The sequence below is a fragment of the Anthonomus grandis genome, chromosome 13 (assembly GCF_022605725.1).
Source record: "Anthonomus grandis grandis chromosome 13, icAntGran1.3, whole genome shotgun sequence".
NCBI classification, from domain to species: Eukaryota; Metazoa; Arthropoda; class Insecta; order Coleoptera; family Curculionidae; genus Anthonomus; species Anthonomus grandis.
Window position 1 is genome coordinate 1633197 of NC_065558.1, and position 23765 is coordinate 1656961.

Sequence of the window (23765 nt, forward strand, 5' to 3'; positions counted from 1 at the left end):
TAAAATTGAGCGTACTTACACGATTAGTCCAGGCATTCTAATTGCTTCAAATTTCTATATTAAAGTCACAAAATAGTAAACCTTTGACTTACTCAGGTCATATTCAATTGCCTGGAAAAGGATTAAGAGTATTTGGAAGAATAGTCCAGGCATTCCTACTACCTCAGATTTACCTCTAGAACCGTCAAAACAGTAAATCTTTAGCTCATTTAGCTTATCTGTAATTTACTGGGAAGAGGAGTGAAAAGTCTATTTCAGGTATTTCAACTACCTCATATTCGTCTATCAAATAGCAGATTATTCCAGGCACTCTTACTGCATCAGATTCCTCTATAAAACTCTTAAAACAGTGAGCTCTTAATTCATTTAGCTTCATCTTCAATTGCCTGGAAGGGATTTGAGACTCTTCAGAATACTAATCTAGGCATTTCAACTGCCTTAAATTCTTCTTGAAAAGTCTCAAAAAACAGGAATCTTTATAAAAAGTGGTTACAATATAGCCCTAACAAAAAAACTTAAAACTGAAGCTAGTGTAAATGGATACAAGTAGCTCCATAATCATTTTAATATTACAGGTAGGTTTAAAAAACGGGTCTTTTTAAGACATACTTTCAAAAGATATTCAAAAAAATTTGTTAATGATAACAATTATAAAACCAAAAGATTTTATAGCAATAATTTACTTAATTTGGGCCCTACATCCGAAGAGATGAAAAAAATTATGTATAGTTTAAAATCGGATCATGTTGGCGATAGTATTTTTTTTAAATGTTGATGTTTATAGCACTTGACCTAATGGATCACATAAGTTTAATTATTAACATTGGAAAAGCATATGTATGTGAGCATAATATGAAAAATGGAAATGTTATTATTAAATGTGCCTCAAAAAAGGAAATTAGTACAAAAAGCGGTAGAGACCGCATCAGGAAATTCTATTGACGCTGACATTTTAATTATATAACAACAAATATATGTATGTATAACAATTGTATAATAACACGTTTTATTATATTTAAATATAGCCCAAGAATTAATTTAAACTGCCTAAAAAATTTTTAAATATTTAAAATTATCATCTTTAAAAATGCGCAAAAATTGCCCTAATAAGGAAAAACCGCAGAAAATAAGAAAGGTATTGCAAATGGCTAAAAAATGCATAAAAACATTAATTCAACTGTGTGACAAAAGATGAACAAAAAAAACTGGTCAAAGTTTCAGTAGCAAAATACATTTTAAATAACACTTATTTTAATATTAACACGTTCGCTGCCAAATTTTTTTTTTACAACACTCTAAAAAAACCTAAGAATTTTTTTTTTAAAAACGTTTAAAAAAGCCATTTTACAGACAGAAATGCTAAAAAATAAAACTAATATAAGAAACACCAAATACTTATTTTTTTAAATTTATTTACGATTGTAAACATTTTTAAATTTCTTAGTGTTCCAGTGACAAAAGTCTTACATTGTAATAGTTCTTTGGCAAGGGTATAACTATTGTAAAAATTGTCAAGAAATACACTATGCCCCTTGTCTAAATAGTTTTGCATCAATGCCAATACAACATTTGTTGCATGTCCTTTCCCTGACATATCATCTTCTGCACCAGTGTATACTTTAATTCAAAACTAGCCTGTTGGGTTCGCTCAGGATGTATAATTTCATTCCATACTTGTGTCTCTTGTTTTTAATATACTGGCGAAACCGCAATCGTCCTTGCCATGACACCATTGACTCGTCCCGGGATAAATTTTTACCAGGGTTATAAATTTCATCCATTTTGTTATTTAGAAAATCTTGAATATATCTTATTTTATGCAAACGATCCCCAAATTCAGCTTCTTCTCTGTTGGGATTTTTTGAAAAATGCAAACAACGCATTATGATCAAAAATCTATTTCGGCTCATATAGTGTGAAAAAAAGGCAAGTTGTAAAGCTGATCTGTCTTCCAATAGTCCTGGGTTCTCTTTATTTGGATGTGACCCATATGAAGCAGCAACGCAAAGAAAATTTTGAGTTTGCAAACCGTAAGTGGTTTCCAAGTCGTAATTCGGGATTTTTCACTAGTTTTCTCACTTGGCAAAAGTTCTTCCGCATATCGATTCGTTTCGTCTACGATATGTAGGAAAAGTTCGTCCGTAAATAATAAATTAAAAAATCCATATCAAGTAGATGTCTAATACATCTACTTGTAGGCCAGAATTACCTGAGAATGGATTTTTTTTCAAGCAAAGTGTGTCAGTCCAACCAATAGTCGGCAAATTATCGACGCTTTGTACTGGAGCAGGAGAGGCAGGCAGTTGAAAATTTTCCTCGTCCGGCCCTGAATTTTCGTCACTACTGGAAGGCTCATATTCACTGCCACTATACATGAATGGTTCTTCCTCACTTTCTGAATCGTTAGTGTACTGCAGCAGTTCATCATCTTCTTTCCCAATCACTACGAGATATTTTCGGGCCTGAAGGCCTCGGAATTTCGTTATCCATAACACTCTAACTTGACAAAAATTCCCAAAACCGACAATGTAAAAAACGTGCCAAAATTGCCGACGTGAGTGCAACAGTCTACCTCAAGAGCCGGAATATTATTGTCTATTTAAAATTATAATTGCACTGGACGCAAATGTCTCGTCATCGGCTTTTGGTGGCAGAAGGCCATGACGCAACATATGATGCGTCACTGGCAGCGAACGTCTTAAGGAAAAATTAAATCATTTTTAATCTAATATAATAAAATTTACAAAATTTGAGAGGAATAATTAAGGATAAATAAATTAATAAAAGAAAATCAGATCTAGTCAAAAAATTTGAAATTCAAACTCGTTTAATATAAACATTATGAGAATTAAAAGTAAATTAATTTCGTTATAGTTTATACCCTATTTAGTTACTAATATTTATGTCTGATTTAAATATCGCGCCAAAATTCCACTGTCAACTGACCACCTAGCGGCGATGCGGGCGTTCGCTAACCTTTCATGAATCTCCAGAGATGTCGTGCGTTTATGGCAGCGTGGCTAATACCTTTACAATTCTTTTTTTGGTTAATATTTAATACAAAATATATCGACAATTTTCCTTAAAATATTTTTAATAATTATACAAGGTTTTTACTTGAAGATCATTGAAAAGAAGAAGCTGTAAAGGCAATATATGGAGTTTTAGAGAGCAGTAAACTTGGCAGAAAAGAAAAATTAAAACAAAAAGACATAAGAAACTTCGAAATTATATTTAAAGTCTCTTGGAAAGAAATACAACAAAACCAGTTAAGGAACATTATATTTTGTCTCTGAATTATTTAAAAAAAAAAAAAAAAACAACTGAACATATTAAAACAACTAATTTAACTGCCTGAAGATTTTTAAGAAGAAACTGTTTGAATAGTCCAAGAATTAATTTTAACTAAGTAAAAAAAATTGGTAATTTTCACTTAAACCCTGAGAAAAAAATATTAAAAAATTTTAAAAATAACTAAGTATTTAATATTTTAAAAAATTGTTCACGAATATACGCAAATGATGTTCTGGAATTATAATGCTTCATTGAAACATTACAACACAAGACGCTGAAGTCGGTGTCTTGAGAGGCCCTACAGGTTCCGACCCGACACTACTTGGACATCTTAACGTTCGGTCACTGAGCTCGGGTTTTGAGGAATTTACCTACAACTTGTTGCAGCACCCTTACGATATATTTTGTATCTCGGAAATCTGGTTAAATGCGGATTTGGATAGCAGCTTATTTAACATACCCGAGTATAGGTTTTTAAGAAAAGATAAGGGGACAAGAGGTGGAGGTCGTGGTCTTTATGTAAAAAAAGGTTTAGTTTTTTCTAATTACTCTTTAAATTCTAGCTACATAGACTTTGAAGTTATGGGTATAACGTACAAAATAAAAAATGAAACATTTCTATTGTTAAACATATACCGCCCACCTGCAGGAAATATTTCAATTTTCCTAGACAATTTGGAAGACATTTTCACAGGGATAGTTATACAATTTGATAATATAATACCTGTTGGTGACCTGAACATTAATTTTTTATCGCAGTCTCCACATGTCATTAATGGACATTTTTAACCTCTCCCAGCGAATCTTGGAGCCTACCAGGACTAACTTAAATACGTCTATCCTTCTCGATATGATTATTGCCACCTAGAACTTGTTATCTGTTCACTCCAAGTCCGAAGCAGTATCTGAATCTTTAACAGACCACAGTCTCATAAGGCAATATATTATATTGCCTGTTCCAAAACCCTAAAATAGTTGGCCCCAAGAAAGGGGTATTATTTAAAGACTATAATAATATAAATAGACTGATTTTATTGCCGATGGATTCTGACTTGTACAATAGCGTCCAAGTTGACGATAAAGTAAATATATTTAATAGCAAGATCTTAAATCACTTGAATAAATATGCACCACTTAAATATAAACTCCTAGTTGAAAAGCCATTTAATCCGTGGATTACTCACAATATAAAAACTATGATTAGACTAAGAGACAAGGCTCTCAAAAAATACCAAAAATCAAAATCAGAAGCGCACTTACAGTATTACAGGCAACTAAGAAACTATACACTAAGCATGCAATTATCAGAGAAAAAATTGCATTCTTTAAGCATGTAGCGCATCAAAGAGGAAAAGAATTTTGGGTAACTGCTGGCAAGCTAAAACTAACACGTGATAAAAACCATCTATTTGAACTGCCAGAAACTTTAAATAATGCTTCCCTCATTCATGATTTCTTTTTGAGCCACTCCAATATGGCTGACTTTACATCATTAGAGCTACTAAATTTTTACAAAAATAGTAGATTTACTAATGAGATCTTTAGCATTCCTCTCTTAGACTCTGATCCCTTAAGAAAAATTATTTTTAACTTAAAGTCTAACGCAACTGGTACGGATGATCAATGAAAGATGTAAAGTTTTGTTTGCGTTTTTGCTTAAATCCGTTGCTAAATATTTTAAATTCATGTATTGTTAATGACACATATCCCAGAATTTGGAAAAAAGCCATAATCAAACCAATTTCAAAAGTGTCAAATCCCCTAGAACTAAAGGATCTCATACCAATCAGTATTTTACCTGCTATGTCGAAAATTATTGAAAAACACATTTCCATTGAGCTTGGTCATTTCGCAGAAGTCCATAAAATTCTTCCAGAATGCCAGTCAGGATTTCGCTCGGCGTACAGCACAAGTCCTTGTCTTATAAAAATATTAAATGATGTTCGCTCCAGTGAGGAATAGAAATCTGGCACCTGCATGGCTCTACTCGACTTTAGTAAGGCCTTTGACACGGTAAATTAACACTTATTACTAGCGAAATTGCACTATTTTGGCGAACACTGTATAATTTTTTAAAAATTATTTTAACAGTCGAGAGTGTCAAGTGGCCATCCCTGGAGGGACGGGCATCACGAGGTACTCAGAGTTTCAGGCAATCTCTTGCGGGGTGCCACAAGGCTCAGTCATTTCACCTTTATTATTCTCAATTTATGTTGCGGATATGTATAAGGTAGTCAAACATGCCACTTTGCAACAATATGCTGACGATTCGCAAATTTATATACCGATAAATAAGGAAAATATTGAAACGACACAAAACTCCCTCATATCCGATATAAAAAGCATTGAAACCTTCGCAATAGATCACAATCTTAAATTAAATTCCGCGAAAACGCAAGTTATAGTGCTAGGAAGTGAAAACATCAGAAGAGATGTTGAACATAATTTAGATATTAGCATTTCAGGTAATAAAATTCCAGTTGTTAACCAAGCAAGAAATCTCGGTATTATTATAGATAATACCATTACTTTTGAGCCTCATCAAAATAAAATTAAAAGCTGCCTATTTGCGTCTTAAAAATCTATATAAATAAGCTAAAAAAATATATTCCCTCTAGGAAAAAGTATTTGTTGTGTGACACTTTAGTTCCCAAGTAACAATTTAGGTTCTAACAAGGTTATAAATAACTCCTAGAACCTGTTTAAGAAAAATTATTGATTATGCCATTAAGTACAAACAACGTTATTTATTAGCCCGCATAACCTCCTGTAGTAAAAAAAGGCCCAGCCCTAAAGAGGTTGTCGTTGCCAATGGGCCCTGGCCAATTTGAAACCAGATCGCATATCACAGAACCTATATAGCTAATAGAAATAACCTTTATCGAACCTGAAGATGCCTAAAAGTAACCTGTGTAGAACCTGAAAGCTTTTACGCCTAGCTGTTTACAACCCTTTAGCAAAGTCCTTTTAGACTTTTAGGTGGTTATATAGTTCGGCCTGTTCGCCGGCTTTTGGCATTTCAGATACATATTGAAGTATTAAAATTTTGCCATTTAGTTTTAAATATGATACAGCCAGGGTAAAAATAAGACAACGCCAAAATAAAAAGCAATGGCGACATTTTCAGTAAATTTGACTTTATTTTAGAAAAAAATATATTATACTGGAATAGATGACCGATTTTCATTGCGCACACCAGTTTCTTGAAAAAGTTGGGTTTAATTTAACTGTAAAACACGCGCGCCTTTGATATCTTACAAATTAAACATTATTCAGTGCCAATAAAAAAATAAAAAATTAATATATTTTTATTTCTGAGATGCTTTAGTGATAATATGTACTTAAATGCTCCAGTGTCTTTATATATTATCTAAATTGTTTAGATATTACATTATTTTTGTCTGTATTTGAATACCTTATAAAAATGGAAAAATTACATTTTTTCTTCAAAATGGACGAAAATTTCTTCAAACTTAACATTATATTTCTTGTAGTCGTTTTAAATTCTTTCATAAACTAAATACTAATGATAGTGCTTGCATCTGCCATTCATTGATTCTTTTTAGTTTAGTTTTTATATGGAATTATTTAGAAATATTTAGCTGTTTTGTTTGTTATGTACAGGATAGTTCACGTATGCTTTTTTTAATATAAGGAGCATGTGAAGCGGTTTTTGTGATAATCGATAAACTGTCCTTTTTGTCATACTTTTTTTTTCATAAAATGTATTTTTTTTTTTCTTATTTTGACAAATAAACGGTTTGTATTTGTATTTATATTTATTTGAAATTAAAAAAAAGAGATCTTTAGTTGATAAAAAACGTTCAAAATTAGTTTAGTTAACTGGGGAACAGGAAATTAGTTGAAATACTTGGAAAAATTGTGGAAATACAAAAATTGGCTTATTAAAAAAAAAATAATTAAATTGGATTAAAAACCTAAAAAAAGGAAACATTTTGCATTTGCCTGGAATAACTGGGCATTATGGAAGAAAATTAGAAAAAAAATAAAATGATAAGAAAAAAAATGTGAAAAACATCCATCAAATAGTCCCTATGCATGGAAATTAAATTGTTTTTATAATAATTTATAAAATAAAAAAACGAACAGTTTCTTAAAATCGTAATAATCGAAATAAATAAAAATAAACATGAAAATGTAAAAAATACTTCAAAATTAAAATAAAAAAACAGAATTTAACCATAGCCCAAGAATTAACTTAAACTGCCTAAAAAAATCTTAAATATTTAAAATAATCATCTTCAAAAATACGCAAAAATACGAAATAAGAAAGGTATTGTAAATGGCTAAAAAATGCATAAAAATATTCATTCAACCGTGTGACAAAAGGTGAACAAAAAAACTGTTAAAGTTTCAGTAGCAAAATACAATTTTAAATAACACTTATTTTAATATTAAAGAAAAATTAAATTATTTTTAATTCAATATAATAAAATTTACAAAATTTGAGAGGTATAATTAGGGATAAATAAATTAATAAAAACAAAAATTAAAAATTCAGACCCGTTTAATATAAACATCAGGAGAATTAAAAGTAAATTTAAAAAAAATCGAATTTTGATGACGAAAAAAACTCGATTTAAAAATTCAAATATTAGTAAATACAGGTAAAATTCCAGAACCTAAACCAATTAAGAAACATTACATTTTGTCTCTGATTTAATTAAAAAAAAACCGTTTACTTACGTAAAAAACAACTTAGAAACAACATTAGCCTTAGTCCAGGGACTATCACGTTTCAATTTAAAAGCACCGTCCATCTTAATTAACTCAATATATATTACGAAACTTAACACAGTTTTCACAGAAGAAAACCGTCGGCGTTTTTATCTCTTGTGTGTTTTATACGACACACACTTTTATTTAATGTTTACTGTTTTAACAGATACGAATCAAGGATTAATTAATATAACATGTCATCAATTGTTCCTTAGAAAAAAAAATTATAAGGTACGTGCCTGAGCTTAAACAAAATATAATCGGCCTGGAAGTCTTAAACAAATAGAAAAAATTCGAGGATTTTCTTTTGAAATTTTAATCAGAAGTTTTATTATAGTTGTATATTGAAATGATAAGCCTAATAGTCGAGGGTTTAATTAATTAAATCTTTACAAGAATATTTACTATATAATTTTTTTAGTACAATTAAAAGTACACTATACTAGTTTGAAGTAAAATCTTTGTACTATAGATGCCTTTTGCTTAATACCACGACTTCCTATATATCCCTGTTTTCTTGATCCCTTTTAATAAAACAAACATATAAAACCTATTTTTGGATCAAGCACGTCACCTTCAGAAAAGAAAATGGTTTTTTCTTTACGTTCACCCCATTTAATTTGAATTTTTTTTGACGTATTTATGATGACAAAAAAATGCTTTTAAAAGAAATGAAATTTTAGCTTTAACATCAGTACAAAATTAATAACTATAAATGGGTAATAAATAGCGTGCACTTAGCAATAAAAAAACACTTCAAATTGCCAGATAACGACCTGATAAAACAGCACCTGAATAAAGCATTATTATTATTCCTATTATTTTATCGGAAAAATTGACCCTTCGATACCACTCGAGCGTCTCTCGTTGCGTTATGTGTAAATTCGGTTTATTTCTTGTGGCACAATGATTATAAAAAGTGTTTTAGCTCTTTTATGCCTTATAACTGTGGTCAAAGGTGATTTAGGTGTAATCGAGAATAATATTTGGGATGAAATTTTGGGTAAATAAATTTTTATTGATTTTCAGTGCCGAATAAATTTTTCAATTTTTATTTTAGAAAGTTTGGTGCAAATTGCCGTAAGATCCATTGAGAAAGTCCTGACTGAAACCGGGAACATCACGTTAGTGAATGAGCCAACGACTGTTAATGTGACTGTAGCAACAATTGTGTAAGTTTATTTTTAATTTAAAGAACATGGATGGATTTTTATAAATAACTTTTTAGTGCAGGTACTTTGTACTGCGACGATGCAACGTTTTTTGGCTTAGAAAGTCTTAGTTTGCCTGTGGAGTTTAAATCGGACCTAAGCAATAGCAACATTTCATTTAGTTTAACACCCACAGTATCCGATGGAATTGGTTTTGATGTTCAAAATTATACTGCTGACGTTGGTATTGCGAATCAAATCCCTTTGTATGGAACCAATGGTGCTACTAGGTAAATTTGATTTTTTTTTTAATTTTTAGTTTATTTTAGGGTTGTATTTTATGTTGCGTCTTTTTTCTTGCATAGTAATTAATTCAAAAATTAAGGACGAAATTTGTAAAATTAAATAATTGTTAAAAGACAAAAAGAGTTTTGATCAAATTGAGTTCTTTGAAATAAAAAAAAATTAATAGGATTTCTGTTTAAGAATTAAGAAATATTTTTATATTTGTATTAAAATTTAAAGATGTAATGCAAATAGTGACATTTTCAAATTAACACGAAATATTTAAATTTAGAATGATCTGATGAGACACTACCTAATTAAAAATTGAACGTTAATAATTAAAAAAAAAACATAATATACAGGGTGTCCCGTAATTAATTGGACATAGGTTAATGTACGATACCTGACATGAAAATAAACCGTTTGAGCTCAATATCGCTTAGCAAAATGTTATTGGTGTTCGTTCTACGGGTGTTAAAACTAATTTTTTACCAAACATTTATTGAAATATTTTGGAATCCACCAAACAGGTTAACCTAAAATTTGGCGTACTCTTATTATTTGGGATGAGAAACACGAATATGATATCTATTTTCCCATTACCACTAGATGGCGCCACATACAACAACATTGAGTGATTAAAATGATCATAACTTTTTTGACCTACCTGTACGCACATTTGCGAGGGAAAATAGTAAAACAGCATTTAATTCTAGTCAAAAAAGGAATACTTCTTTGATCTCCAAAAAGTAGACCGTTTTCGAAATAAACGCATTTTTGTATGAGGTTGCCTATGAACAATTTATTATCGGAGTTTTACAAAGTAGGCTTCGCCTAGGATGAACACATCATAGCTACGACCTGTCAAGGTGAAGTGTTAATAAGTCAGTCTTTAATTTGGCTTAAGCCGGCCCCAGATGATGTGTGTATGTGGCGAACGTTCGGCACACAAAATATACCCCCATATATAGGGGGTATATTTTGTGGTTCGGCATTCGCGGTATTTCGCGGAGCGTGTGGGAGCTCAAGTGCGTGTATCGGCCGCTATCCGAACTGCTGTCGGTTTTAGGGCACGCATCAAAGGAGGTCGCGCTCATTCGCGTTAGCTCCCAGACGGTGTGCTTAGCTACGCACCATTATTTGCCTATTTTGTCTTCAGTCAGAGTCGCGACAAGCTTAGCAGCGGGTGTTTTTGTATAATATGTTTGGTGAGTTGCCTTTTTAAGTTTACTTGAAAATTAAAATTTATATTATTTTTAATATTTATTGGTGTTATTTATTTAACTTATTATGAAATGGTCTAATGATTTGGTGATTGAATTCTTGGATCTGTACGAATTATATCCCATAATATGGGACCCAAAATACCCAGACCACAAAAATAGGAACAAAGTTGGGCTGGGTGCAAATACATTCATCTTTTTCAAAGAGGGACCAAATAAGTATCGCAGATCTAAAAAAGAAGAAAGATTCTTTAATGTCTGTATTTAGAATCCTGCTTAACAAAGTTAAAGCAAGCAACAAACCTGGTGCTGGCACAAATGACATTTTTAAACCAAACTGGTTTGCATTTGAAAAAATGCAAAATGCTTCCTAAAATAACCATATAGGGCCGCTTGCTCATCGTCACTATCCATATTTTTATTTAAAAAAACCACTACAACTCCTCTCCGCTACTGTTTTATAAATGAGGCCATGTGGCGAACGTTTGCCAATAAAGATGCGATGTGGAATATATCCCGAATCACAGAATAAACGATCTCGTTTATTCTGTGAAGAAAGAGATCGTTTATTCTGTGTCCCGAATGCCACAGCGTGTGGGAGGGTAGCCGAAGCCGCAGTACGAAGGTAAATTCGCCGAATACACACATCGTCTGGGGCCGGCTTAAAGCTCGTGTTCTTGTTGTGTTATTTTCGCTTAAAAAATGCCGCGTCACAATGATTTTTCTAATGCTTTTCTAGATGCGGGATATGGGATGTGTATATGCTCAAGAAAATGTTCGTAGTCGAAGAGCAGCGCAGCGTTATTTAGATCTGTATCCGGATAGAAGGCAGCCAAATCATCAAACATTTAAAGCGTTGTACGATAGATTAGGCGAAACGGGCTCATTTCGTTCAAAAAACGTAAATGCAGTAAAACCAAGGATAATTGGAGCAGATATCGACGATGAAATTTTGGTTCGTGTTGAGGCAGCCACTGGTGTAAGGAAATCTTCGGTGTCCAAAATTAAGAAAAACTGGATCCATATCATTTCGCTATAGTTTCGCAAAATCTTCTTCCTCAAGACTTTCCTGCAAGACTCCAATTCAGTCAATTTTTAAGAGAGCGCCAATTGAATGCTCCATTTTTTTGTAATAAAACTTTATTTACGGATGAAGCCACGTTCACAAGGAGAGGTATTTTTAATTGGCGTAACAATCATATCTATTCGATGGAAAATCTTCATGCTTTTCAAGAACACCATTTTTAACATGAGTCTTCATTAAATATTTGGTGTGGTATCTTTGGGGATTGTATTGTGGGACCGTTGGAATTGCCAGCTAAGCTTAATGGAGAACGTTACTTAAATTTCTTGAGGAATGATCTACCCATTCTTCTAGAAGATATGCCTCTAAATTTAAGACAGTTGGTATATGCACGATGGTGCACCGGCACATTATTCACTGCAAGTCAGAAATTACTTGGACAAAATTTATCCTCATAAATGGATTGGTAGAGGTAGTGAATATCCCTGTCCTGCGCGTAGTCCCGATCTTAATCCCTTATAGACTTTTATTTCTGGGGCTACTTGAAATCACTTGTGTATAAAATTAAAATAAATAACCGTCAGAAATTATGGCAAAAGATTGTGGAAGGAGCCAATACGATCAGGGCCCAAGAAGAATCATTGTTTGGAGTCAGGCAAAATTTAAATAATAGAATTAGACAATGTGTCCTAGTGGATGGTGAACATTTTGAACAATTATTATAATCAACAGCCTTTTCTAATTTTATCGTTGTTAATTAAATTTTAGATTGAGTGTTCATAGGCAACCTAATAACAAAATGCGTTTATTTCGAAAACGGTCTACTTTTTGGAGATCAAAGAAGTATGCCTTTTTTGACTAGAATTAAATGCTGTTTTATTATTTTCACTCGCAAATGTGCGTACAGGTAGGTCAAAAAAGTTATGATCATTTTAATCACTCAACGTTGTTGTATGTGGCGCCATGTAGTGGCAATGGCAAAATAGATATCATATTCGTGTTCCTCATCCCAAATAATAAGAGTACGCCAAATTTTAGGTTAATATTTTAATAAATGTTTGGTAAAAAATTAGTTTTAACACCCTGTAAAACGAAAACCAATAGCATTTTGCTAAGCGATATTGAGCTCCAACGGTTTATTTTCATGTCAGGTATCCTACATTAACATATGTCCAATTAATTACGGGACACCCTGTATAGGCACAAAGATACCAAAAAAATTATTTAACTGCTTGAAAATTTTTAAGAAGAAACTATCTGAATAGTCCCAGAATTAACATTAACTATGTAAAAAAAAAATTGATAATTTTTTATTAAACCCTGAAAAAAAAACTATGAAAAAGTTGTAAAAATAACTGAATAATTAATATTTAAAAAAATCGTTCACAAATATACGCAAATGATGTTCTGGAATTGTAATAGTTCATTAAAATTGACAAAAGGGATAAAAAACGTTCAAAATTATTTTAGGTAACTGGGGATTAAGAAATTAGTTGAAATACTTGGAAAAAATCTGGAAATACATAAATTAGCTTATTAAAAAAAAATTATTAAATTGGATTAAAAACCTAAAAAAAGAAAACATTTTGCATATGCCAGGAAACTGGAATAACTGGGACCTATGGAAGAAAATTGGAAAAAAAATTAAATGATAAAGAAAAAAAAAATTTAAAAACATCCATAATAGTCCCTATGCATGGAAATAAAAAAAGACTTAATTAAACAAAAAAATTGAATATGTAAAACACAGCATAATTTAAACCACCTCTATTTTTCCCATATTTTTTATATAAATAAAATACAATTGTTTTTTAATAATTCATAAAATAAATAAAAAAAAACAGTTTCTTAAAAATGTACTATTTGAAATAAATAAGATTAATAATAATAATCTTTATTTAGCATAAATAGCTACATACAAAAACAACAAATTTCCCCAAAAATTACTAAAAATAAAAATACATATAATATTAATAATAATGTAAAAAAAATAAATATGAACATGTAAAAAATACTTCAAAATTGGAATAAAAAAGGAGAATTTAAACATAGCCCAAGAATTAACTTAAACTGCCTAAAAAAAAATTTAAAATATGTAAATTGCCCTAGAAAGGAAAAACCGAAGAAAATAAAAAAGTTATTGTGAATAGCTGAAAAATGCATAAAAATATTAATTTAACTGTGTGACTATTAAAGTTTCAGTAGCAAAACATACTTTAGATAACATTTATTTTAATATTAAGAAAAAATTTAATTATTTTTAACCTAATATAATAATATAATAAAATTTACAAAATTTGAGAGGAATAATTAAGGATAAATAAATTAATACAAAAAAACTGGCAAAGAAAATATTTCCTTTTGTACATCATGTTCAAATTATTATTAAAAAACTGATTATTTTTTAAACTTTAACACCCTGTATCCTAAAAGTTAAGACGTTAAGGACATATGTTCATAGGAACTTTTTTTCTTAAAATGGGTCCAGGAATCACCCCCATAAATATTAGCACATCTTTAAGAAATACCCTGCATATTTATTTAACAACATATGCTACATACATAACCAGAACAGAAATTTTAAAAAATATATATATATATATATAAAGAGAAATCTAAAATAAAATTTTAGCCTGGCCATGAACAAATTAAAATTAAAAATAGGCGCCAACGTATCCTGGAATAAAACGGGAATATTCCTGGAAAATCTTCAACTTAAACCGTTCTTCTTAGCTAAAGTAAGTTACTTCACCATAACCGATTGAGTGTTTTAACATTTTCAATTAATTTAGGTGAAATTCACTCAGATCTTCAATAATCCAGATTTCAGCTCGACTGTTTCTAATGCGCTATCGTTACTGGTCGACGCCGGTTTAGTGCTTTACTATATCGAGGAAAAGTGTATTACTTGTGCACTTTCTAGTGTTGTACAGTCAGCCATTAATGGAAACCTCACAGATTTTTGGAAGAATTTAGTTAATGATTGTATGGTAAGAGTTCATAATGGAACATCTGAATTTAGTTATCTACGTTCAATTTAATTTTAGAGCATATGTTTACATTCTCAATCCACATTGGTAAACGCTGCTTTTCAAAGTGACCCGACGAATTTCAACGAGGAAGACTTGAAAAATTTCGTTGTATCTGCCCTAGAGGAACTCGTGGTGTTTCTTGAAGGTCGATTAGAAATTTAATTGTTAGGAGCATTTTTTAATTAAATTTTATGTACATATATTATAGTTTTTTTTTTATAATAAGGTTAATAAGTCGGATATTATTTCATAATTTTAAGCCAAGCACTAACAGAGTGTGAGGAGGGTAAGAGGGGATATGGTGGGCCTATTTCCTATATTTCCTAAGACTTTGTTATTTCATAGAAAAATCTGTGATCTCTTAAGAACTGTTACAGTATGCAATAATTAGTAAAAAATCTATATATAGTTTTAGTGCAAATTTTCAAATGGTACAAGGTCCTCTCAATATATTCTATCCTTTACTACTTACTATAATAAAATATATAGGGTTTCGTTGTGCTTTGTCGGATGGAATGAGTCTAAAATTTATAAGTAGGAGTATCTATTAAAATAACTATGAGTCGGTGATTGTGTCTTTAAAAATAACACGCTCCGGAAAAGAAAGTAGGAGTGCGTAGTAAAAATATGTAGGAGTTTGTAGAAAAATTACTACTGAATTATCAGAGTAACTTGGAGGATTTCGTATGTGATTTGTGTATGAATAAACAAACTAAGGGTTTGTAAAAAAAAGTTACTAGTGGGTCATCATACTATCGATGTAAAAATTTATCGAGCGAGTGTACTTTTTTTTCTTTACTAGTCTAGGGATTACTTTTTTTTTACGACGTTTCGCCGGTTTCATTCGAACTTCCTCAGGCACTAAAATAAAGACATGGAATGTTTTTATTATATCGACCTTTTTACAAATTAGCGAGAACCCTAAATATATTTTACTTTTTTAATTCGACTTCTTTAGTCATTTATGTTAAGCCCTTAAGTAGTGAAAACACATGGGAAAATATTCAAATGTAGACTGACATCCATACCGGACGAGTAAAACCCATTAAGACAATTGCACAACGAATGTTATTATACAATTACGTGATTCCGCACTCCACTTAAAAATAAACCTGAAAAGGCTCATTTATTTAACAAAAAATTATTATTGGCGGTCAAACAATACATTAGAATAAACAGTCGCGTCACGGTCTTCACTTCTACAAGGCGTTGTTCCTAATCTTATTCACACATCAAATATTAACTTCCTTTTGGGATTGAAAGAGAGTAAAGATCATCGCTGATTTCAGTTCAGTCAGTTCGCCGTCATGTTTCGCAAAAGTTCGTTTTTCTTATTTTTTTTAATTTCCTACAAGGCCGAAACTGTCACGGAAGAAGATCCGCAATGCGGTCAAGTATTTTTGGAAAAAACGTTCCTGATTACCAGCCCGAATTATCCGTTGTCGTATCCGAAAGCCCCGCCCTGTTTCTATCTGCTAAAAGGGCCGGAAAATTGCACCAATAACGAGTTCGTAATCGAATTTTTGGATTTTGACATATTCAAATCGGCGGGATGCGTTACGGACAGACTGGAAATTGGAAGCCAAGACGCCCTATGCGGCATTAAAAAGGGCTTTAAAAGGTACCGGGGCGAAAGGGGCCTTTTGAAAGTGAAATTCGTGGCTGAAAGCGAAACGACGGGCCACGGGGGGTTTCGATTGTTGGTGACGAGGGTGGATCTGTGTGGAGATGAAGACACCGCGACAAGTGGTTTTAGTTATGGTAAGTAGAGATGTACAATTTGAAAAAAAATTATTTTAATCAAAAGTTGGGTAATATATTACTCATCAGTAAACGTGAAAATAGACAAGAACTTCTTTAAAGTCTCGTAACATCTAACTTATTTGTCTTAGAAGCTAACGAGTGCAATTCTGTGATAAAACTTCTTTAGTGGATAACAGACTCCTGAAATACTGATGAATAAACACTGATGATCACAATATCTTATTTGATTTGTCTCAAAAGCTGAATAAAGCTTATAGCATATTGTCTTCTTAATCCTGTAGTGTTTATTTTATTAGTGTACGTCAAGTGGTTTTTGAGAAATGTCACTTTTTATCGAGACAACAGTTCAGTGACAAAACAACTTTTTTGAAAAACGTGGTCTTTAAAGACCCACATTTTAAAAACTCTTATCTTAGTTGTCTCGAACACTAAATAAGGATAGCAGCATAAGGTCTTCTTAAGGCTCTAGTGTTTATCTTGTTAATGTATGTCAAGTAGTTTTCGAGAATTATCAATTTTTCTTAAGACAACAGCTTTGTGACAAAAAAATTTTTTTTGAACAACATGTCTTCAACGACTGATATCTTAGAAACTCCTATTTATTTTTTTTCAAACACTAAATCAGGCTAATAGCATAAGGTCTTCTTAATGCTCTAGTGTTTAGTTTATTAGTGTATGTCAAGTGGTTTTCGAAAAATGTCACTGTTTGTCGAGGCAACAGTTCAGTGACCAAACATCCTTTTTGAAAAACGTGGTTTTAAGGACCCACATTTTAAAAACTCTTATCTTAGTTGTCTCGAACACTAAATAAGGATAGCAGCATAAGGTCTTCTTAAGGCTTTAGTGTTTATTTTGTTAATGTATGTCAAGTAGTTTTCGAGAATTATCAATTTTTCTTAAGACAACAGTTTTGTGACCAAAAATTTTTTTTTAAACAACATGTCTTCAAAGACTGATATCTTATAAACTTCTATTTATTTTTTTTCAAACACTAAATCAAACTAATAGCATAAGGTCTTCTTAATGCTCTAGTGTTTAGTTTATTAGTGTATGTCAAGTGGTTTTCGAAAAATGTCACTTTTTCTCGAGGCAACCGTTCTGTGACAAAACATTTTTTTGAAATACGTGATCTTTAAAGACCCACATTTTAAAAACTCTTATCTTAGTTGTCTCGAACACTAAATAAGGATAGCAGCATAAGGTCTTCTTAAGGCTCTAGTGTTTATTTTGTTAATGTTTGTCAAGTAGTTTTCGAGAATTATCAATTTTTCTTAAGACAACAGCTTTGTGACAAAAAAATTTATTTTGAACAACATGTCTTCAACGACTGATATCTTAGAAACTCCTATTTATTTTTTTTCAAACACTAAATCAAACTAATAGCATAAGGTCTTTTTAATGCTCTAGTGTTTATTTTATTAGTGTATGTCAAGTGGTTTTTGAGAAACGTCACTTTTTGTCGAGGCAACAGTTTTGTGACAAAACATCTCTTTTGAACAACATGGCTTTTAAATTTTGATATCTTAAAAACTATAATTTGATTTGTCTCAAGGACTAAGTAAAAGTTATAGCATAATGTCTTTTCAATGTTCTAGTGTTTATTTTATTAGTGTATGACAAGTAGTTTTCGAGAAACGTCAATTTTTGTCGATGCAATAGTTCAGTGACAAAATATTTTTTTTGAACAACATGGCTTTCAAATACTGATATCTTAAAAACTCTTATTTATTTTTTTATAAACACTAAATAAAAATAACAGAATAATGTTATCTTAATGCTCTAGTGTTTATTTTATGAATGAGTGTCCAGTAGTTTTTGAGAAATGCCACTTTTTCTCGAGGTAACAGTTCTGTGACAAAACATCTCTTTTGACAAACATGGCTTTTAAATACTAATATCTTAAAAACTCTAATTTGATTTGTCTCAAACACTAAACAAAAGTTATAGCATAATGCCTTTTTAATGCTCTAGTGTTTATTTTATTAGTGTATGTTAAGTGGTTTTCGAGAAATATCAATTTTTCTTAAGACCACAGTTCTGTGATAAAACATCTTTTTTGAGCAACGTGGTCTTCAAAGACTGATATCTTAATATTTATTTTTTCTCAAACACTAAATAGAGCTAACAGCATAAGGTCTTCTTAATGCTCTAGTGTTTATTTTATTAATGTTTGTTAAGTAGTTTTTTGATAAATATCACTTTTCCCCAAAGCAACAGCTCTGTCGCTTTTTTAGGCAAAACTCTCTTAAACGACTGATAACTGAAAAACTTCTCCCTCATTTGACAACTTATTAAAAATGTTAAACTATTTGCGACTTAGGATCCTTTAATTCTAAATCTACATCAATTTCTATTAATAAACATCCCTTTTGTTCCAGTTACCGATAACACAGATGACCAAACAACAATCCAACCGACAAAACCAACCAGAACCTACTTACCACCCCCGCTACCACCCTGCTGCCAAAAAAACACATTTTCAAACAAAATATTCCACTTGGTAAGCCCGAATTTCCCGTACTCAACAACCAACCCTACAGATTGCAGTTTTATTGTTAAAAAATCCAGCCCTTCTGTCTGTAGACTTCGTATTAATGTGCTCTATTTCAACCTTGATGTGGCACGAAATTCTAGTTTCGTAGAAATTGATGGTAAGCGAATAAGTGGATGCAAATCAGACCTTAGGCTTACCACAGAGTTTGGGGTAAGCGATTCGAAGTTGGTGAGGTTCGTTAATGAGGGATCGAAAGTGTCGGGGGAAGCAGGTTTTGTTTTGGAATTTATGCAGGACGAGTGTCAAAAGTTGTATGAAGGAAATAGGTAAGACGTGCTCTAGCAACAAGACGAAAGCTTCAATTTTTGTTTGTTTCAGATACAACCAAAGAAGGTGGACAAGGCAAGCGGACATTCAGCAATTAAAGCTTTTAAATGAAAAAAGCCTCCATATACCAAGCAGAGAAAACAACTACAATATTCAAAAATATTTTTACTTTTTTGGCCCTGAAGATGATCAAGATATCTCTTGGACTGGAGATGATAAAGAAGAAATCGATTCAATTGACTTATCTACTATAGAAAACCACTCCAGGAATCTTCAGGAATGCTTCAGTTGGAACCGGGAACAACTAGAGGTGCTTCAAAGAAGCTTTGGGACAAACTTGTATTCCACGTGTAAAGTTTCAAGCAGTGTGGAGAGTCCAGACTGTTTGATATTGAATTCGTTATCTGGAAGGTTTAGCAGTCCTGGATATCCACTGGGATATCCTGTAAATCGGAATGTATGTTATAGGTAAGGGAATTATTGGTTATTTAGTTTAAGCAAGGAACAAGTTTATAGGAAGATGAAACAAGGGCAGAATAAATCAAAAGAAATGTGAGATTTGTCTTTAGGGGAGATTAGTTGACATTGAGGTCCAGATGTCTCAAAAATGGCTGCCTTGACATGAAAAGTCATTAAAGTCATTCTTTGCAAAAGCTTCAACTTTTCACTCTACAAATTTTTTGATCAATGGAATCAATGGAAATCGAGATTCTTTAGAAAGTTTGTGTTGAGCAGTGAGTTGAACTTCCTTAATGGCTGATAAGCGTTATTATTAGAGATATCTTAAGAACTCTTAGATATACATGAAAATTACTTAAAAGTTTTTGATAAAGCACACTCTTCTTAACAACTTTACCCTCTTAGATTTTTCTTGTTTGACCAATAGGAAGTGAGATATTTGAAAATTAGTGATCAGGTGACTAGCGAAATTGAGCTTGGCCTTGAGAAATATTGACGTGCAGATTTCTCGAAAATGGTTAGGTTTACGTAAAAAATTCTAGGGACCATTCATGTAGGTCCTAGCACGAACATCAACTTTGCACTCTACAGATTTTTCGATTTGACTAATAGAAATCGAGATTTCTTAGAAAATCTGTGTTGATCATAGTGAGCTGAACTTCCTCATCGGCCGAGAAATCATATTAATAAAGATACCTTGTTAAATCTAGGATTTGGATGAAAACTACTTAAAGATTTTTGATAAAGCACACTCTTCTTAACAACTTTGCCCTCTTAGATTTTTTCTATTTGACCAATAGGAACTGAGATATTTGGAAATTAGTGATCAGTTGACCCACGAAGATGAGCTTGGCCTTCAGAAATATTGACGTGCAAATTTCTCGAAAACGGTTAAGTTTTCATAGAAAGTCCTAAGGAACATTCTTGTTGGGCATGATTCAGGCTACAAATTTGCCCTCTACACATTTCTTCATTTAACCGATGGAAATGGACAAAACCAAGGTAAAAACTCCAAGTCATGATCTCTAAATAAAATCTTATATGCTACACGTGTTTCGCTCCTGTCGGAGCTTTATCAGACCTAAAAATAAATTAAAAGTTAAATATCGTTCCCCACTTAACGTTTTTTTTTATACGGTCAATATTGTTGACCTGATGATGCTCCTATAGGAGCGAAACACGCGTAACGTATAAAATTATATACATTTATTTAGACTGTGACTTAGAGGTTTTACTTTCGTTTTGTGTTATCTTGGAGAATACAGATGATATATTTCTAATAGAAATGGAGATATTTGAAGATTTGTCTGAGATTCACCAATGAACATCAGCTTGTCCTCATAGGCTGAGAAGCCTATTAATGAAGAATTCTTGGATTCACATGAAAACTACTTATAGCTTTTTGATAAAGCGCACTCTTCTTAACAACTTTACCCTCTTAGATTTTTCTCATTTGACCAATAGGAAGTGAGATAATTGGATATTCGTGATCAGGTGACTAGCGAAGATGAGCTTAGCCTTGAGAAATATTGACGTGCAGATTTCTCAAAAACGGTTAAGTTTACATAAAAAATTCTAGGGACCATTTTTGTAGGTCGTAGCACGAGCTTTAACTTTGTACTCTATAGATTTTTCGATTCGACTAATAGAAATCGAGATTTCTTAGAAAAGATCATAGTGAGCTGAACTTCCTCATCGGCTGAGAAATTCTATTAATAGAGATACCTTAAAGAATCTTGGATTTGCATGAAAACTACTTAAATGTTTTTGATAAAGCTCTTCTTAACAACTTTACCCTCTTAGATTTTTCTCATTTGACCAATAGGAAGTGAGATATTTGGAAATTAGTGATCAGTTGACTAGTGAAGATGAGCTTGGCCTTGAGAAATATTCAAGTGCGAATTTCTCGAAAACGGTTAAGTTTACATCAAAAGTTCTAAGTATCATTCTTGTAGGACTTAGCACAGGCTTCAACTTTTTCCTTTATACATTTTTGATTTGTCCAGCAGAAGTCCAGATTTCTTACAAAGTTGATGGTGACTAATGAGTTCAACTTCCTTATTGGCTGAGAAGCGCTATTAATAGAGATATCTTAAAAACTCTTGGATTTACATGAAAACCACTTTTAGGTTTTTGATAAAGCACAATCTTCTTACCAACTTTGCCCTTTTACATTTTTCTTATTTGAACAATAGGAAGTGAGATAATTGGACATTCGTGATCAGTTGACTAGCGAAGATGAGCTTGGCCTTGAGAAATATTTAGGTGCCAATTTCTCAAAAATGGTTGGGTTTACATAGAAAGTGCTAAAGACCATTCTTGCAGAGCATGATTCAGACTACAAATTTGCTCTCTACACATCTCCTAATTCAATCAATAGAAACCAAGATTTTCGGGAAAATTGGAGGTTCATAAAAAAATTCATGACTTACACACGTTTATTAAATTCACCTAAGCTTTGCCTCATTTCCAGATTCCACTTTACACCAGGATTTTGCAAAATCGAACTTTACTTCGAAAACTTCCAACTAGAAAGCAGCGTTGACTGTTTAAAGGACTACTTGCTCATAAACAACGACCGTTACTGCGGCACCTACTTAACAAACAAGCAAAGTAAACTTTAAAAAACGTAAATAAATCCCAAAACTCTAACGCAATATTTCAGTTTTAATTAGTCGAAAAGGACAGCAACAGGAGGCTTTCGAGGATATCACGTTTATATCTGACGGTAATTACTGCGGAAAAGGTTTTTCCGCGCTCTATCATCAAGTGCGTTGTCACAATATACCCGATGAGGAAAATTCGATTATTAGGCCAGACAGATGTTTTCCGTTGGGAAAACCTAACCTCGATTGTCACAGGGTTATTTCGGATGACGTATTCGTTATTAACAGCCAGGAATTGGGAAGAGTTTGTCGGTGGGAGGTGAAGAAGAGTAGTGGGGTGAGTTTTTTGAAATGAGAGAAAAACAAAGAAATAGCAGAGAGTATTGATGATTTTAGATTTTTTTTACAGTTTAAAAGCAAAACTGTTTCAGAACTTAGGATTTGGTTATTCTACGTTTGCAACATTTTAGATGAAAACTACTGTTATATATTATAATTTTACGGTTTAAAAAAATTCTTAATTCACGTACAAAAAAGTCTGTTTCTTGCACATTCGAACCCAATTAATTAACTTTTGGAATTTGGGTTAATTATTTCCCATTATTCGCCCCTGCTGCTCGAATTATTATTGGCACCGAAGTACATTTAGTTAATTAAGTCTTCTGATCTTTTACGAAATAACAGAGTTAAGGCAATATCGAAAATTATTATTAATTTCTTCTTTAGGACGTTTGCAAAATCGATTTTTACCTGCAACATTTTAATTTACCTTGCCCCATTGGTAGAGTCGGAATAAATGGAATAAATTTGTGTGGAGAACGTACAGGACAATCTTGTAAGAGGTCTAATTATTGTTTTTTGTAATTAAATTTATATTAATTATTGTTTTTAGTGTCTCTAGATATAGTTGATACCATTACACTTTTATATAGTGGAAGTCAACTTTATAAGGGGGCATTTTTGATTCAAGGAAGGCAAATTTCCAATTGTGGTGAGTTATCGCGAATTTTCCTTAATAGTCTAGATATAATTTTTTTTTGTAGGTTATTCTATTCCAGATCCTGTAAGGCTTACAGCACAACTTGATCCAGGTATGTCTGAATAAAAAATAAAATAATTACATATGGGGATAATTTTATCATACATTTATTTTTTTTAATTAAATGTTATTTATATTTAAAGGCAGAATTACTCACAACTTTTTAAAGTTTGACTTTGAAGTTGGACTTTTTACTAATTTTAATAATTATTGTTATTTCAGATATGGGCAAGAACAGAACTCAATAAGCAAAAAATTTAGTTATTAAGAGCTTATAAAATTATTGTGATATACATATATGTAAAATTAAAGAAAAATTTATTGGAA

At 31.8% G+C, this 23765-nt stretch overlaps 3 protein-coding genes across 4 annotated transcripts in view; 2 read left to right on the top strand and 1 right to left on the bottom strand.

Annotated features, from left to right (window-relative positions):
• Positions 1–8147, bottom strand: part of LOC126743916 (ATP-binding cassette sub-family C member 4-like) — a 34195-nt gene extending 26048 nt beyond the window's left edge. Inside the window, exon 1 of the mRNA XM_050451193.1 lies at positions 8002–8147. Coding sequence (XP_050307150.1) covers positions 8002–8075 — 74 coding nt within the window. The 5' untranslated portion in view covers positions 8076–8147. The remainder of the gene's footprint in view (positions 1–8001) is intronic.
• A 707-nt stretch (positions 8148–8854) lies between these two features.
• LOC126743767 (uncharacterized) lies at positions 8855–14949 on the top strand. Its single transcript, XM_050450985.1, has 6 exons — positions 8855–9037; positions 9095–9206; positions 9263–9475; positions 14350–14455; positions 14510–14707; positions 14765–14949. The coding sequence occupies exons 1-6, from the start codon at positions 8941–8943 to the stop codon at positions 14909–14911; spliced, it is 873 nt and encodes a 290-aa protein (XP_050306942.1). The 5' UTR covers positions 8855–8940; the 3' UTR covers positions 14912–14949.
• Positions 14950–15903: 954 nt separating this feature from the next.
• LOC126743703 (cubilin) lies at positions 15904–23765 on the top strand. Of its 2 annotated transcripts, none has more exons than XM_050450915.1 (9): positions 15904–16510; positions 18892–19333; positions 19386–19802; positions 22267–22406; positions 22459–22736; positions 23126–23234; positions 23292–23390; positions 23443–23490; positions 23661–23765. In XM_050450915.1, exons 1-9 carry the CDS (start codon positions 16057–16059, stop codon positions 23684–23686), a joined length of 2013 nt encoding a protein of 670 aa, XP_050306872.1. In that variant the 5' UTR covers positions 15904–16056; the 3' UTR covers positions 23687–23765. The 2 variants fall into 2 exon arrangements, with proteins under 2 accessions (XP_050306872.1, XP_050306873.1); XM_050450916.1 differs by having other exon boundaries at positions 23292–23387.

Bases quoted from the DNA above. Each gene is read 5' to 3' on its own strand.
- LOC126743767 (XM_050450985.1), top strand. From the start codon at position 8,941: ATGATTATAAAAAGTGTTTTAGCTCTTTTATGCCTTATAACTGTGGTC. The intron at 9,207-9,262 runs GTAAGTTTATTT...ATAACTTTTTAG, and splicing joins GTGACTGTAGCAACAATTGT to TGCAGGTACTTTGTACTGCG. The intron at 14,708-14,764 runs GTAAGAGTTCAT...ATTTAATTTTAG, and splicing joins ATTTAGTTAATGATTGTATG to AGCATATGTTTACATTCTCA.
- LOC126743703 (XM_050450915.1), top strand. From the start codon at position 16,057: ATGTTTCGCAAAAGTTCGTTTTTCTTATTTTTTTTAATTTCCTACAAG. The intron at 22,407-22,458 runs GTAAACTTTAAA...GCAATATTTCAG, and splicing joins CTACTTAACAAACAAGCAAA to TTTTAATTAGTCGAAAAGGA. The intron at 22,737-23,125 runs GTGAGTTTTTTG...TTTCTTCTTTAG, and splicing joins AGGTGAAGAAGAGTAGTGGG to GACGTTTGCAAAATCGATTT.